This window comes from Fistularia commersonii, chromosome 3 (assembly GCF_037954325.1).
Source record: "Fistularia commersonii isolate RoL2024-O1a breed Wild chromosome 3, RoL_Fcom_v1.0, whole genome shotgun sequence".
Classification (NCBI taxonomy): Eukaryota; Metazoa; Chordata; class Actinopteri; order Syngnathiformes; family Fistulariidae; genus Fistularia; species Fistularia commersonii.
Genome location: NC_141286.1, coordinates 10,301,649 through 10,317,464, shown reverse-complemented (window position 1 = coordinate 10,317,464; position 15,816 = coordinate 10,301,649). Strand labels below are relative to the sequence as shown.

The 15,816-nt window shown below is 47.8% G+C and overlaps 1 protein-coding gene and 1 long non-coding RNA gene across 3 annotated transcripts in view; one reads left to right on the top strand and one right to left on the bottom strand.

The window, feature by feature from the left end:
• pdgfd (platelet derived growth factor d) overlaps positions 1–4,576 on the top strand; it is a 27,595-nt gene extending 23,019 nt beyond the window's left edge. Inside the window, exons 6-7 of one of the 2 annotated variants that reach the window (XM_086143623.1) lie at positions 2,216–2,433; positions 3,045–4,576. In XM_086143623.1, the coding sequence (XP_085999749.1) occupies positions 2,216–2,433; positions 3,045–3,179 (353 nt within the window). In that variant the 3' untranslated portion in view covers positions 3,180–4,576. Of the gene's footprint in view, positions 1–2,215; positions 2,487–3,044 lie in introns of both variants that reach the window. The other variant, XM_086143624.1, reaches the window with a different exon arrangement.
• A 9,795-nt stretch (positions 4,577–14,371) lies between these two features.
• On the bottom strand, positions 14,372–14,986 carry LOC147235481 (uncharacterized). The gene is made up of 2 exons (XR_015109246.1): positions 14,676–14,986; positions 14,372–14,540 (listed from the first exon to the last, which is right to left on the bottom strand). It is a non-coding gene; the product is annotated as an uncharacterized LOC147235481 (long non-coding RNA).
• Between the last annotated feature and the right edge of the window lie 830 nt (positions 14,987–15,816).

Here is a 15,816-nt window from a genome sequence, read left to right as displayed (position 1 = left end):
CTTTTATTTGCGAACAATTGCTTATTGATAATATATACCCTCAAGACACCCCCCTCCACCTCTATCTGTGACGTTCTCCACTCCGGTTACCAATGGCAACCCATTTGAGAGCACCAATACATATATATATATATATATATATATATATATATAATTTTGGTTGATTTGGAATTAAACATGGTCATGTTTTCCCATCATTCCAAACATTTCGTTTCCAGATGTTTGTTTTTTTTTTCCTCCCCATAAAAAAGGAAGTGACCCCAGCAGCCTGTGACCTCTGACCCTGGCATCTGGGTCCGGCAGGTGTAGTCTTCTTATTACCCAGTTGTAAGATGTATTAGTATGGCCTTTTACATGGATGTAATAAAACGTGTTATTAACGTCTTATTACACAGTAATAGATATTAATAACATAACAGCGGGAGTGGGTGGCTGGGAGGAGCGGTCTCAAGTGTTTCCCACCTAGCGCTGGACGGCATCCAGGAAATGCGCTGGCTTCCTGCGGTTGAGATTAGCCTAGCATCTGTTCGCTACAAACAAGGACGTAAAACTTAATCACCTCCACTGACGTTAAAGATACTGAGTAATGTAATAACACGCTTACGAGAAAACACACCTGTCCGTGATTACATTCTTTTTTTTTTTTTTGGTACAGCTGTATGACGTGGAGTAATTTTAAGTGATCAAGTAATCAAAGTAATCAGATTACCCTGTTAGCATAAGTGCAGATTTCTCACAACCTTCCCTGTCTGAGCAATTCCAGCTCTGGCAAAGGCGATGAATGCGCACTTGTGTGTGTGTGTCTGTGTGTGTGTGTGTGCGTGGATAGGTTCTACTCAGATGAACCCAGCGATGTCTGCCTGTGCAAACAACTAGTTTAATAGTATTGATATCTCTGTTATTACACACTTACACACTTACACACACACACACACATACACACACGCACACATAATTGGAGGCCGGACACACACAGCTGACCTCCCAAATCCTGCTGGCGCAACAGTTATTAAATACATTCGCGGCTTCATTTAAACACCCTACCTGACATGGCGCTTCCTGGCAGGTGACCCAGGGGTAATGACAATGTTATGACTTTGTAATAACACAGCAGTAACCTCGCAGCTGTGTAATAACATGGCAATAACACAGCTGCTGCAGTGTTAATGGTTCAGCTCTTCTTAACATTCTCATCTGGTCCCGTTTTAAAAAACACAAATCAAATTTGTATCCTAATTCCATTAGTATCGGAGATTATGATTGAATATATAAGTAATGAAAGGAGCCCATCGTGGCCTTGTGGCGGCGGTGGCGGCGGTAGCGGCTGATGCCACTTTTTCCAACGGTGCGCAAAGCATCCGGCTGTAAAGGTGACCGCTGCGCTTCTTTTCTGTCATCCTCGCCTAAAGTGCTTCCTACAAGATGTTAAAGCCCCCAGTGGACAGATAGAAGACGTCCTTGACCTTCTACTGCACACACATGAACCTGCTGGGCTGGAAGTACTCGGATAAAATACTAGATTACTCGCCTCAATAGAACAAGTACTGCTTCACCGCCGTCATCGATTGACGGGGCAGACGGATTGTTTCTGTACAACCAATATGGCCGCCTATAGGCACCACATAGAAACAGGAAAAGAGATTTTTGTGAAAGGCAGTGAATTTGATGCTAAAGCTAGTTGATAGCTAGCTCCGACTAGACCATTCATTCATTCATACAGTAATTTTCTACACCACTTATTCTGCAGTAAGGTTGACAAGAGGGCGCAGGAGCAGAGCCCAGCTGTGATTGGATGAGAGGTGGTGCTCCCCCTTGACCAATCACAGGGACACACCTAGAGACATGCAATCATTCATTCATTCTCACAACATACAGAAACCTGCAAACATTCACTCATTCACATGTCTTATTGTGACCTACAAGCACTCACAAGTCAAAAACACAACCATTCACTTTGCCACACGTCATAGAGATCTACAAGCACTCACAAGTCATACAAACAACTATTCACTCATTCACATGTCATATAGAGCCTGGCAAACATTCACTCATTCACACATCATACAGACAAACAAATATTCTCTTTCAGTCACACGTCATATTGATTCATTAATTCATTCGTACAGACATACACCCATCCATTCATTCATTCACTCATTCATTCACACAGACATATTCATCCATCCATTCATCCTTTCCTCACCCTGCCATCCAGTTGACCTGAACCGTCTCCATGACGACGTAAGACGGTATAGCTGCACGCCCCGCAACTACTCCGTGAACCTCCGCGAAGAGCTGCGCACCACCAACGCCGTCTTCTTCCCGCGCTGCCTGCTGGTCCAACGTTGCGGCGGGAACTGCGGCTGCGGCACCGACACTTGGAACAGCGGCTGCGCCTGCCAGGCCGCCAAGTCAGCGCCCAAGCTGCACGAGGTGGGCGCCGCCGCCACGGCTGCCGTCGATCTCGACATGTCGGTTATAGACAGGTGATCGACAGGAGGATCTGGAGCTTCTCTTCTTCCTATTCTTCATCTTCCTTTTCTTCCTTTTCCCCCTTTTTCTATTCTTTATCCTCCTTCTTACTCCTCCTTTTCGTCATCCTCCTCCATCTCTTCCTCCTTCTTCTCTGCCTAGTTTTCATTCTCAAACGTCTTCCTTTTCTTCCACCTCCTCCCCCCTTCTCCTCCTCTTCTCCCCCCATCACCAATTCACTTTTCCCAATTCCCTCTTTCAATTTATCGCTTTGCGTCGGCCCTTTAATCTGGCTGTTGAGGCACCGCCGCCCTCCACCTCCCGTCCCTCTTTCTTTCTCTACATCCCTCTCTCCTCCGAGTTTTGTTCTTGCCGGCTTCATTACCGAGCCCCTTCCCCTGACGTGCCTCCGTCTCCCGTTCACAATGGAACCTGCAGACAAAGGTGGGATCGAGGCCGAGGCGCGAAGATTTGTGGTTGAGAAAGTCCAACCCGCTTCAATGATATGTATAAATATGTACATAAATGTAATTATCAGTACAAACACACTAATCCCCTCCCACCCTCCCCAGGTGCTGAAGTACGCCACGGAGACGACCTTCCTCCAACGCCACCGCCGGCAGCGGGTCCGCTGGGTAATCGACGAGATCTTCCTCACGCACCATGAGAGCTGCGAGTGCTACTGTCCGTCCCGGCCCCCTCGCTGACATCGACACACACCGCCCCACCCCGGATTCGACTCAGACCCCCAAGAAATCCACCCCACCAGAACTCTTGGACAGGACGTTCTTTATATACATATATATATATATATATATATATATATGTATATATATGTGTGTGTGTATATATATGTTTCTTGTGCTACAACCTAGAAATGAAAAACCCATCAATGCAACCAGGCGGAATCCAACCCTTAACAGGACCACAAACGCATCACACACATGCTCACCCCCCCCCCCTTCCACACACGTCACCCCCCCTTCCACACACACACATTTTGTTTTGCACATTCCTGTCTGCAGCAAGAAAAATCCCACAACCCCGTCCGTCCATCTGACATTCACCTCTTTTGTTTCTGACCTGAACACACACACACACACAGACACACACAGATCAAAGGGGGGGGGGGGGGGGGGGGGGGGGGGCGGTCCCCCTCCCGCTCGCCGCTTCTGTGCATTCCAGCTGCCGACAGGAATTTCACAAGCGAGGATTCTAAAAGGAAAAAAAGATGGAGTGCTTCGTATACAGCAGAGGAAAGAAGTGTGTATGTGTGTGTGTGTGGGGGGGGGGGGGGGGGGGGGCAGGGGAAACAGGCGGAGAGGATGTTTTCAGGACCTGCTGGGCGGAAAAAGGGGAAATCAAACTGAACACTTGCAGATTAGCAGCATTCCTGGAGCAGAGCTAGGACGCCGTCCCCTTCAAGATAAGGGCTACAAGCCCCCCCCCCCCAACCCACCCGGGGCCCCACCTGCCCCCCCAAAACCCCCACCCCCGGGGGGGGTTCAATCAGCACCTCCATACCACACACATCATGTCAGGCCTCGGTGTGTGTGACAGCTCAGGAAGCCATGCTTTTGTCATAGGGGCGTCGGGGAGACCGGCAGTTTGTGGGAGCTGGGCAGCTGGTGCGACCACATGCATGTGCATGTACAATATGAACGCAAGCGGATTCCCTGTGTCGCACAATTATGCGTGTGTGTGCTTGTGTTTGTGTGTGTGTGTGTGATCTTCAAAGCAACATGACACATACAGATCTGCTATGAATAATTGACACACTTACCTGTACGACGTCAGCGTGGTCCTCACGTGCATGCTCACGTGCATCCTCACCCTGGCCGTCTGGAACACTGTCTGGACCCCCCCAAAAGAAATCAACATGGTGGAAGTTCGCATGTCGAGTCGATTGTTGGAAACAACGTACACACACTCACAGATCGGCAGCAGTTAGATATTAGCGGTCGGCTAACATACATTTTATCCAAAAAATGGCGTCCTCATGGTTGGGTCTGACGCCACCGTAATTTATTGTCTCAAAGCCAAATGTCTGCTGGTTGTTCATTGATTGTTGTTTTCATAAGTAAACTTTCTCCTGCATCACCAACCACCGTGTCGCCGTCTGTTGTCTTGTTCATCCACATCGGAGCCAATGACTGTGGGCCAAAGGCGGGGCTTAACCCGGGCGGGTCACCTGTCAATCAAAGAGGCATCCAACCAATTCGGTAGTAACAGTGGATTCATGATAAGTTCACGCAATCCATACAGACCAGACACGACATTTATTTCTTTACTAAGTCTCTATGGATGTTGGATCATCTGCCAATCACAGATTCACCTGTCAATCATGGGGTCAGTTGTCCATCACAGGGTCACCTGTCAATCATAGGGTCACCTGTTAATCACATGGTCAGCTGTCAATTACAGAACAATGAAGAGACATGTCCATTCATTCACTTTTGGACTTCTGGATGAAGGTGTGTGCAAAGGTATGGGTTGAGTGCATGAACAGCTGTTTTGTGCTCCCCGCTCTGTTGCCGTGTACTGCCACGGCTACCACGGAACCTAAGGTCGGACATCCCCCCGAAACATGGGCGGTGAATCAGGATCATGGCATGGACGGAGCCTGAGCCTCACGCGCAGGCGCCACTTCATCCAGTTGTTGGGACGGGATAAAACTAGATTGTCACGGAAATCAAAAGGACCAATGAGAAGTCCGGACTCTAACGTTTACTGAATGATTTTAGCCTGTGGGTGGAAAATGGAGAACCCTAGAGAACCCCGTAGAACAACAGGAGGGATTGATGGTACCGTTGTGTGTTTCCATAGATGATTGACAGGTGCTGGAGATAGAATGAAAAAAAATGAATAAATGTATGAATAGATGAATGAATGAACGGATGAATCCATGTTTACAAGTTTAAGATTCCTGACGCCGTCACATAACTTGCACCCTCATCGTCTTTTGGGGAGGGTCGGGGTGTCGACTTTTTTAAAGGAAAGGAGAGAGGCAAAGTTCTCCGAAGGGCCGCAGGCTCTTGTAGGCCTCGTCCCTCCTCACCTTTTTCTCCCGAGGCTGCTTCCTGCCACGGCGGTTGCTACGACGACGCTTCCCGCACTGTTATCGTACATAGCCCTCCCCCCACTGATACAACCGGACAAAAACAAGGCAAGAAATGCACAAATCAATCACCCATTCAGCAGGAGGGGGCGGGGCTTCCTACCGCCAGTGCCATCGAGGGGAAAAGAGAAAATGGAAGCGAAATTAAAATTAGAGTTTGGAAAGGGAGGAAAATTAAGGGGGAGGGGGACAAATGGGGGGGGGTCGGGTGGCGAGTCTGTTTGAACGAATCCGTCCGACACGGATGTTTTCATCTCTGTCAGCAAACTCTTATCTTCTAGTTCTAAACACACACACACACACGCACACACACACACTAACTGGCTTTGTCTCTGCCCTCAAGTTGTTTTGCTTATTTTTTTTATTTATTATTTCAAATTAGATCATGCACAGCTAAGGCCAACCTGAGTGCAGCAGCTGCCAAGTTGCCATTGGTTTTTTTTTTCCTGAATTTAACCCAGACCTCCTGACTCCCCAAATACCTTGCTGTTGCCCTGGAAACCAGAAAATTGAACCCCCCCTCCAGGGGTCACATGACCCCATTCCAATTCACTAGGTGTGCAGGTCATAGGGCGGTGGCCATGATGGGTCCATGTTTACTGCCTCAGTACTTCCAGATCAGGACAATAAACATGTGAGTTACATTACATTACATTACATTGCATTTGGAAGACGCTTTTATCCAAAGTGACTTATAGGGACTGCAAATACATTTGCAAATACACGATGCACAGGAAATATACAGAACAGGAGTTATTTGTAGTACTAGTAGTACTACTGCAGTAATATGACACTCCTCGCCACGCCGTAGCCTGGGAGACCCTTGCTGCCGTGGCTTAACCTCAACCTATTTAGATCGATGAATAAAACAATCGCGGATCAATGCTGATGAGCTGGTTTGATACGGACACCGATGTCCATCCATTCATTCATTCATCCATTCATTACCTTGTCTGATCATATTGCACACATAGACGTGGGAGAGGTTTAATCTGGAATGCAGCTGTCCAGTCAATCATAGAGAGACTTTCAACCAGGAGAACATTGAGGAGCCAGGCAGGAGATCAGGGAGACTCCACACTGAGAGGACCCACAGTGGAGAACATGGAGAGAACCCTGGCAGCTGCAGAAGATTCTGCACCGCATTCCTGCCATCAAAATATGTTCCTTCAGAACCGGTTTGAAGAAACCTTCATGTTCCACCATGGAGCCTTTCTTTCAGAGCTAGACAACGTCTGAAGAGGAGATGGAAGTCATGGAGACACTGAAGCCTGTAGGAGAGGGATGGGAATGTGACCCATAACGAGGGAGTGATGTAGCCAGACGGTGTGCATGCAAACACACGCACACACACACACACACACACACACACATTCAAGCGCTGTCAGTCTACTTTCTGCAAATTCTCCGCAGCATTGCTCCAAACATTGTGGATCCTCTCATCTTTGGAGGATGAGGAGTGGGCGGTGCGTGCACGCACACACACACACACGCACACACACACACACACACGCACACACACACACACACACACACACACACACACACACACACACACACACACACACACACACACCTTCACACTACATTATGGAACAGCCTTCATTTAGGTATGAATATTAGATATTTCTGCTGAATAATGGAGAGGATGGATGTGTGGAATCTGCAGACATCGGACGGAGAGGAGAAGAAGGAGGGAGGAGGAAAGAGAGGATGAGAAGAGGAAGAGAAGAAGAAGAGGAGGAAGACAATTTTCCCCTCGCACCTTTAAAACGGTGCGATGAAAGCGACATTCTCAGCTCCAAACGCTGCCATTAAATAAATGATCGCCTGAGAGTGGAGGACGACACACATGCACACACACACACACACACACACACACACACACACACAATGGAAGGGACATCTGCAGAAAAAAAATATCTGGGAAAAAAAAGCAAGCAAAATAAAAATACACATAGTGGTAGTAGTAGTACACAGATATACAACATAATTCCTATAAAAGTGCTGCGTTGTCCAGCCTGGGTTGCCTCCAGGTTCTCCATCTCCAGTCTATGAGCAGGAATTGGTCCATCGAAGGCTCTAAATCTGCCATAGAAGAGATTTATTCCACATGTATGTCATTCTACCTGGCGTTCTGCACGATGCTCCGGTCAGTGGCATCCAAATTCCAAGATAGCCGGTCCATGCCGCCTTGCCGGTAGTCCAAGAAACTGATGAAGATGGACTGAAAAAAACCACAAAGATTAAACACTGAGGATACACACACACACGCACACACATGTACACACACAAGCACATCTCTTTCTTGATCCCCGGGTAAAACTTCAGTGAATGTTCAAGGTTTATTCTAGGATGGATGTTTTTTATTTTACTTTATTTTTTAAGCTAGCGGGTAGCTAACGGCTAACGGCTTACAAGAAATGGAAAAGCAGAGGGGGGGGGCTGACCCTTTGTGGGCGCCATGGGGATGGTTGACCCACTTTGGCGCACACACACCAGGGGGGGGTTTGACCCTATGCAGTACAGGAAGTCTGCTCGGTGACTCCTCAGCCATCCCGCCATAACTCACATGGCACACGAAACGCAGCCAACGGCGGAAAACATCCCATAATAGCAGTATGACGACTGGGACGCGTCTTCTCCCGGAGTTTGTTTTTCTTTTTTTTTTTTTTAGATATCCTGATCTTATTGTGATGTATTTTCAAAAAAAAAAAGGTCAGAATGGTTCAGCGGGAAATTTCAAAATAAAAGCTTTTGGCACGCATGTTGAGACACACTGGTTAAAAAAATAAAACTGATGACTTCCTGTTCCTGACAGGAAGTGTGACCCTAGACCCCCCCCCCCCTTCCCATTTTTGGGGGGATCAGGAAAGTTTTATTTTGAAAGGGTAGAGAAGATTGAAAGGAGTTTTTGCCAGCTGCTTCCTTGTTTGTCTCAGAGTGATACATTCTGGGAAATGGAGTCAACTGAGTGAAACTGGTTTTTGGTATCTTTTTTCTGTTTTTCACACAAACCCCCGGAGATTTCAAAACGACTGACGTTTTCACACAGTAAGTAAATGCTTCGCTGGAAAAAAAAAAAAAAAAGTGTGTGGTGGGGGGTTCGGAGTGTTAAAAGCTTTTTTTTTCTTTCACAGCCTTTAAAAGCCGTACAGCTTGATTGCCGCGTCGGAGGAAGATGATTCACCTCGTAACGGGCCCCCGTCTTTTTGGTTATGGACGTCCTTCATGTCCATCGTCTCCTCCAGGATCTCCGTCCAGGAGAACTTCTTTCCAGTCCACGCACAGAGGACTACGATTTGAATAAATCATTTATTGTTCAGGGGAGCAGGTTCAATCCCGATCAATAACGTGGTAATAAACCTGTAATTACCACATTTACGGCACCCAGTTAATTATCAATACTCAGTACACGGATGTTAGATGGAGAAGGTTGATTCTGTACGGCGACCCCTGAAGGGAAAAGCTGAAAGGAGAAGAAGACTCAGTACACGGATGACAAAGTACCAACAGCCCCCTACTCTACTGCACTCTATGCAGTACTTCAGTGTACTTGGTGAGTACTACTACTGCATGGGGGGGGTAACAGTTTCTGTCATTGCATTGGAGTCCAGGAAGCATAGTTGAATGAAATCGCTCCCTTGTTCACCCTGGTAGGTGTGTGTGTGTTTGTGCACGTTTCTGTATGTGTGTATGTGTGTGTGTGTGTGTGTGTGTGTGTATTTGTGGTGACCTGGTCTAACCCCAGATTCACCACCTGTGTCTACTCAACTTTCTCACTCGTTCATCTGTCGTGTCTGTCTGACTCCATCCCTCTGTAATGAAGCGTGTCGACAACACACACACACACACACACACACACACACGGGAAAAGACAGACACCCCGAGCTTCATTCTCGACCAGACCTGGGCACTTTACGGCCCGCAGGCCACATCCAGGCCGTTTTGCTTCTTTATCCGGCCGCCAAACTACGTTCTTTGAATATTTTAAGTATTTTATACAAGTATTTTCGATCAATATTGAATTTAAAAAATCCTTTTTTTTTCCTTTTCTTTAATTTTGTATGGATGATTACATACAAAGTAGTGTCAGTACATTTATATGATCAGTAATGATTTTAAGGTTGAAATAAAATGCCAAAAAAATTAAATATTTATATTGCAATTTTCATTCTGTTCAATTTACATGACAGCTTGTCGGCCCACGCATAAAAATTAAATAAGAAATATGGCTGGCCAGCCAACATAATTGCTCAACACTACTCTAGACTAACAGCAGCTGAATGTTTCTTCTGCTCGTGGTTATCCTGCTGTAGCTCCGCCCCCCGGCACAGGCCACGCCCCCTCACCATATCTCCAGCATCCCGTCTCCTGTTGGACAGGAGGCTCCTGAATGCACCACCACTCCCCTTCTGATGCAACGGCGGCCATTTCTGAAGCAGGTGGTGGATCGGCGTCTGCGGTATAAACACACACACACACACACACATTGAACACAACCATAAGACGGGCACACACAGACACCCGCACATGAGTGCTACCTCTGAAACACAACAATGAAGTATATCATGAAATACATGAAAACTCCATGAATACCAACTTCCTGTGCCTGAATCTCCAAGGCTGCTTACATATTATGGGGTGTTTACTGTTTACTACGGCATGAGCAACCGGGGAGTTGTTTGACTGGCAGCTGGACGCGGGGCACAAGGGGGCGGGGCTTAGAGCGGCGCCCGTCTCTGTCGTCTTTGCCCCGAGAGGAGAACCGACGGGCCTTCTGTCGCGTGGGAGGCGAAGAACCGCCGCGCTTTAAATAAACCTGTGAGAAGTGGCGTCTGTGTGCATAAGTGTGTGTATTTGTGTGTGTGTGTGTGTGTGTGTCAGTGCGTCTGCTCCTCTGAGAGTGAGTGCCGTGAATTACATCCAAAAAGAGGCCGATGATATTAAATGTAGGATTGTTCCGCTCCCTCATGCCCGTCAAAGCAAACAGCCTCCCGCTGAGCACGTTGTGCCAACCCCACACACACACACACACACACACAGGTTGAAGGACCAAGTGTGTGTGAGTTGCAGGTCGCCGGCAGTGAACGAGCAGGTTTTATCGGTGCTGACGTCCCCCCCCCCGGAGTGAGACTGAGGTCAGGATGACTCATCACAAACCAAGGATACGTGTATGTGTGTGTGTGTGTGTGTGTGTGTGAGTGTGAGTGCATGTGTGTGAGTACAAGAAAATGCAGTGTTTTGCTGTTTTAAAGCAAAGACCCTGAAGAATGGGCCGTCTGAGAATCAAACACACACACTTGCGTTGGTTTGGTTCGAACGGTGTGTTACTTACAACCCCCTTACACACACACACACAAACACACACAAACACACACAAAACGTGGATCAATTAGCATACCAGAGTGAACCCTCAACAAAGAACCACTCTGCTGTCTGAGCATATGTATCTTTTCCAATATTGTGTGTGTGTGTGTGTGTGTGCGTGCGTGTACGTGTTTGCGTATGTGCATGTGCCTGTGATCCACGGTTTGTCTAGGGGCCGGTGGAAGGGCCGCGGCTGTAAATCCAGCCGGCCGTAACCGCGGTGATTTGCAGGTTCAGAGAAACCATAAACATCGGCACTGAGCGGCCCGCCGCCCTCGGAGGAGGCTGAATTAAGTGGTGAGTGTGTGTGTGTGTGTCCTCCTTGTGGTTGCGTTCAATGTGTGTGTGCGTGAGCGTGCGCATATGCAGTTGCTCAAGGGCATCCCATGCTGGAGATGAGAGCGAAGTTCACCAATTGGCCGAGACTCTGACTGTGGTGAGTGTGTGTGTGTGTGTGTGTGTGTGTGCAGGGGGGGGGGTCATTAATCTCCGTTGCCCCATTGGCTATGATGACGGAGGGGAGGGGTCAAGCTCAGCTGGTCAGTTAGCTGCTGTCAGCCTCCTAATCTAGAACATTCTTCAATATTAGATGGAGCACAGAATCACTGGATGCACTTAAATACCGAACAGATACACATGCATCCCATCAGTTTTACTCCGCAGTATTTTAATACACTGAAGTATTCGGCGCCTGCAGTACTCCGAGCGGAGACAGCTGCCTTTAATTTAGTGGGACACACACACATCACACATTAGAGTGTGTGTCTGCAGGTGGGAGGTGAGAGGGCAGGGTGGAAATGTAATGACACCTGTATCTCAAAGAAGAAAGGAGCTCAGGTGAGAAATGAGGAGCCCTCCGTGTGTGTGTGTGTGTGTGTGTGTGTTTGTGTATATGTGTCCTTGTATTTTTCCCACTTTAATGTTTTGCTGTCATCCTACCAGCCCTTCTCATCTCTCTTAATCATTTTTATCTCCCCCCCCCCCGCCCCCATCCCCGACCTCCCCTTCTGATTGGTCGGTCCAATCCCCCCGGCGGCAGCAGTTCTTCTTACGGTAATAAAGAAGAAAACGTATGCGAGGAAAATTACATCATAAAAACATTCATGGGCAATGGGGGGGGGGGGGGGGGGGGACACGTTGCATCAACAGGTTTGGAGAAATCAAATGGGATTGAATGGAAAGTGATCAGCTGAATGGCTGGAGAAGAAAGGAAGGTATTCCAAGAGGGAAGGAGGGAGGGAAGATGAGAAGGGGGGAGATGGAATAAAGAAAGTCGGAAGGAAGAAAAGATGCAATAAAGGAGGGAAGACAAGAAGGAGAGAGAGACAAAGTATGAAGGAGGAAATGAGGGAAAGGAAGAAAGAAATAGGAAGGAAAGAAACAAGGAAAGGAAGACAAGAGGGAGGGAAGGAAGAAACAAAGGAAGAGGCAAGGAACGACGAAGGAAAAGAAAGTGAGAAGGAAAGAAGACAAGAAAGAGGGACGGAAGACTGGAAGAAGGAAAGCGGTGAGGAAGGAAGGGAGGGAAGACAAGGAGACATGGAAGGAAGAGATAAATTAAGAATGAAGGAATGAAGGAAAGGAAGAGGCAGGGAAAGAAGGAACGATTGAAGGAACAAGGGCAAAAAGGAAAGAAAGATCCAATGAAGAAAGGAAAGAAAGAAGAACATAAAGGAAGACAACTGGGAAGCAAGGACAGAAAAAAAAGGAAGAAAGCGGGAAAAAAGGAAGCAAAGGACAGGAGGAGAGCAAGAGATGAATTAAGAAGGAACGAATGAAGGAAGGAAAGGAAGACAAATAGGAGGGAAGGATGGAACAAAGAAAGCGGAAAGGAAGGAAGGAAGAAAGCGGGAAGGACGGAATGAAGGAAAGAAGAAAGAAAGGAGGGAAGACAAAGGGGAGAATGAAGGACATAAAGACAATGTAGGAAGGAAGGGATGCAGGAAAAGAAGAAAGAAAGGCAAGAAAAGAAGGAAATAGGGCAAGAAGACAGGAAAGAAGGATGGAAATAAGAGAGGAAAGAAAGATAAAAAAGGAAGGAGGGAAGACAAAAAGGAGATGGAAGGAGAGACAAATGAGGGAATGAGGGAAGGAGCGTGTGTGTGTGTGTGTGTGTGTGTGTGTGTGTGTGTGTGTGTGTGTGTGAGTGTGTGTGGAACCCCCAGCACCTATACTGACACATATGTGAGGATGGAAGACGATTGACAGGTGACCTGTTGGGGTCAAGCCCCGCCTCCTGACACCAAAGTCAGCTGGGATTGGCTCCTGATCGCCAGCGACCCTGTGAGACGGAGACAGGTTGACAATGAATGGACGGATGAATGACCTGATGAATTACTTAAATAACGATAGGATGGATGAATGAAAAGATCAATAAATTGAGGGATGAATGACTTGATGAATGGTTGAATGAATGGATGAATGTCGAGGTCCTAATCAACTCCTCCTCATCAGATTGAACATCCCTGAATGACACAGTGACCAATCAGTATGTGTGTGTGCGTGGGGGATCCATTGGAGGACAGGCAGTGGGAGGATGGAGAACAGGATGGGAGTAAGAAGGGGAGCAGGGAATTCCATCGGAGTGTGTGTGTGTCTGTCTGTGTGTGTGTGTGTCTCCGAGGAGGATCACAGATTAGAGTGACAATTGACCTTTCGGTCGTCTGTCTAACCCCCTGACTGCTGGGGGGGGGGGGGGGGGGGAGTCCTGTCCTGACACACACATACACACACACACTGACATTGAGAATGAGACTGAGCCTTCATTGGTCTTCTGGTGATGATATGGTGATGTGAAGATGACAAATATTGAACTCTGGTTCTTTTAGAGAGAAGGGTAGACAAGTCCACTGGGTTCTCCTGTCTTGACTCTCCCCTCTTTCCATGTTCTCCGTCCTGGGTTCTCGCCATGTTCTCTCCAGGTTCTCCTGGCAGGGTTCTTCCCCATATTCTCCTATCCAGGTTGTTTCCATGTTCTCCTGCATGGGTTCTTCCTCCCGCAGTCCAATATTAGTACATTGAAGAGTGAATAAGCTGTGAATGAAAAGGTGAATGATTGCATGTCTCTAGATGATTGACAGTAGTGTGGGTAAACGCCGCCTTTCAGTGCAGCATCAGCTGAGTTGGCTCCAACCCCAACAGTATTGAATAAATTAATAAATGACTATTCTAATCTCTGCTCTCCCTGCTGTCTCATTAAAGTTCTGCAGAAATCCAGATGAGCAGGAACGTTCTCAGAGTGTGTGTGTGTGACTCGGAGTGTGTGCGTGAGAGGGGGGGGGGGACCTGCGGCGCCGTGCGAAAACACAAAGAACACAAAACCACTGTCATTTAGTCGAGGGAGTACACAATTTTGGGGGAGTGAAATGAAAACACACACACACCCACACACACACTCTCCGATGGCACCAGGCTGGTCAAATCAGTCACATTTATATTTCGTATATTTATATATGCGTATAATTTTGTCGAGGACGCTGGTTGCTTGGTTACAGCCCAGGGGGTTGGGGTACAATTACACAAACAGGAAGTGTTCTCCGACTGCTTTCCTAACCGCTCACGTCCTGGACGTCCGTTTTCTCTGAGGAGGGTGGAGAGGGTCATCAGATGGAGGACAAACAGTGGAGGAGTGAAGGATGGAGGGAGGCAGAAAGAAAGGACATAAAGACCAGAAGATGAGAGAAACAAATGCATCAAAAGCAATTACTGTCCTCACATTTCTCACAGGGAGCAGTGGTTCGGGCTTCCTCCTCTCAGTCAGAAGGTCCCTGGTTGGATTCCTACAGGAGGTGTGACGTCTCCATGTTCTCCCCGTGTCTGCGTGGGGTTCCTCTGGGTTCTCAGGTTCCTCCAACAGACCAAACATACACAGGAGGCTCACTGGAGTTCATCCATCCCCCCCTAAATTGTCCAAATGTGTGGATGAATGAGGGATTGGCATGTCCCTATATGTGGGCTTGTGATTGGCACGTCCAGGATGAACCTCTCCTCTCATCCAATCACAGCTGAGATAGGCTCCAGGACCCCGCGACCCCTAAATGCAGGATAGACGGTGTTGATAATGAATGAATGAATGAACGAATGAGCGACTTCCTTGCTCTCCTGCAGGAACCTTGTTAACGTTCCCTCCCTCCAGGTTCTCAGGGAAGGGTATCCACCGGTTCCACGGGTCTGGGGGACGTAGTGGGTTCCTGACGTGAATCCAAAGCGAGCGCCTGAATGCAGACGGGACGGACGGGCTCCTGGACCTTGCCCTCAGACTCCTCTGTAGATGCGTCACTATGGAAACGAGCGTCACGGGGTGTTCACTTCCTGCTCCCATTTGAGTTTCTGAGTGTAAAAGAGGTTCTGGTTTCCCACACCAAGCTTGGTTGTGGTTCTGGAAGGGGTCTCTCTCCAGGGTTCCACAACGGGGAGAACACAGAAGAAGGCTGAGCGATCAGGAACATTTTCACTGAAGTTTTCCACCATCCTGCACCTTCCTTGGAACACACTCATCATTGGTTCTAATGTTCCGCAGCCCCGCAAAGTCAGTCATCTGTGTCCTCCCTATTTTCCCAATCTCTCCAAATCTCACCCCTCCCTACCCTCACAGTGTGTGTGTGTGTTTGTGTGTGTGTGTGTTGTGGGGCCACTTCAACAAAAATCCAATCCTCTCCATTCTTTAGACCCGCTGTTTCCATTACACTTCCACTTTGTCACACTGCGGTGAGCGTGGGTGCACGCACGTACACACACACACACACACACACACACGAGCACAACTTCTCCTCCCCTCCATCTCCAGACAACTACTCGAACATTGGGCCATGCGCGACTCTGACAAAAAAAGATAAATAAATAGAAAGGGGGGTTCT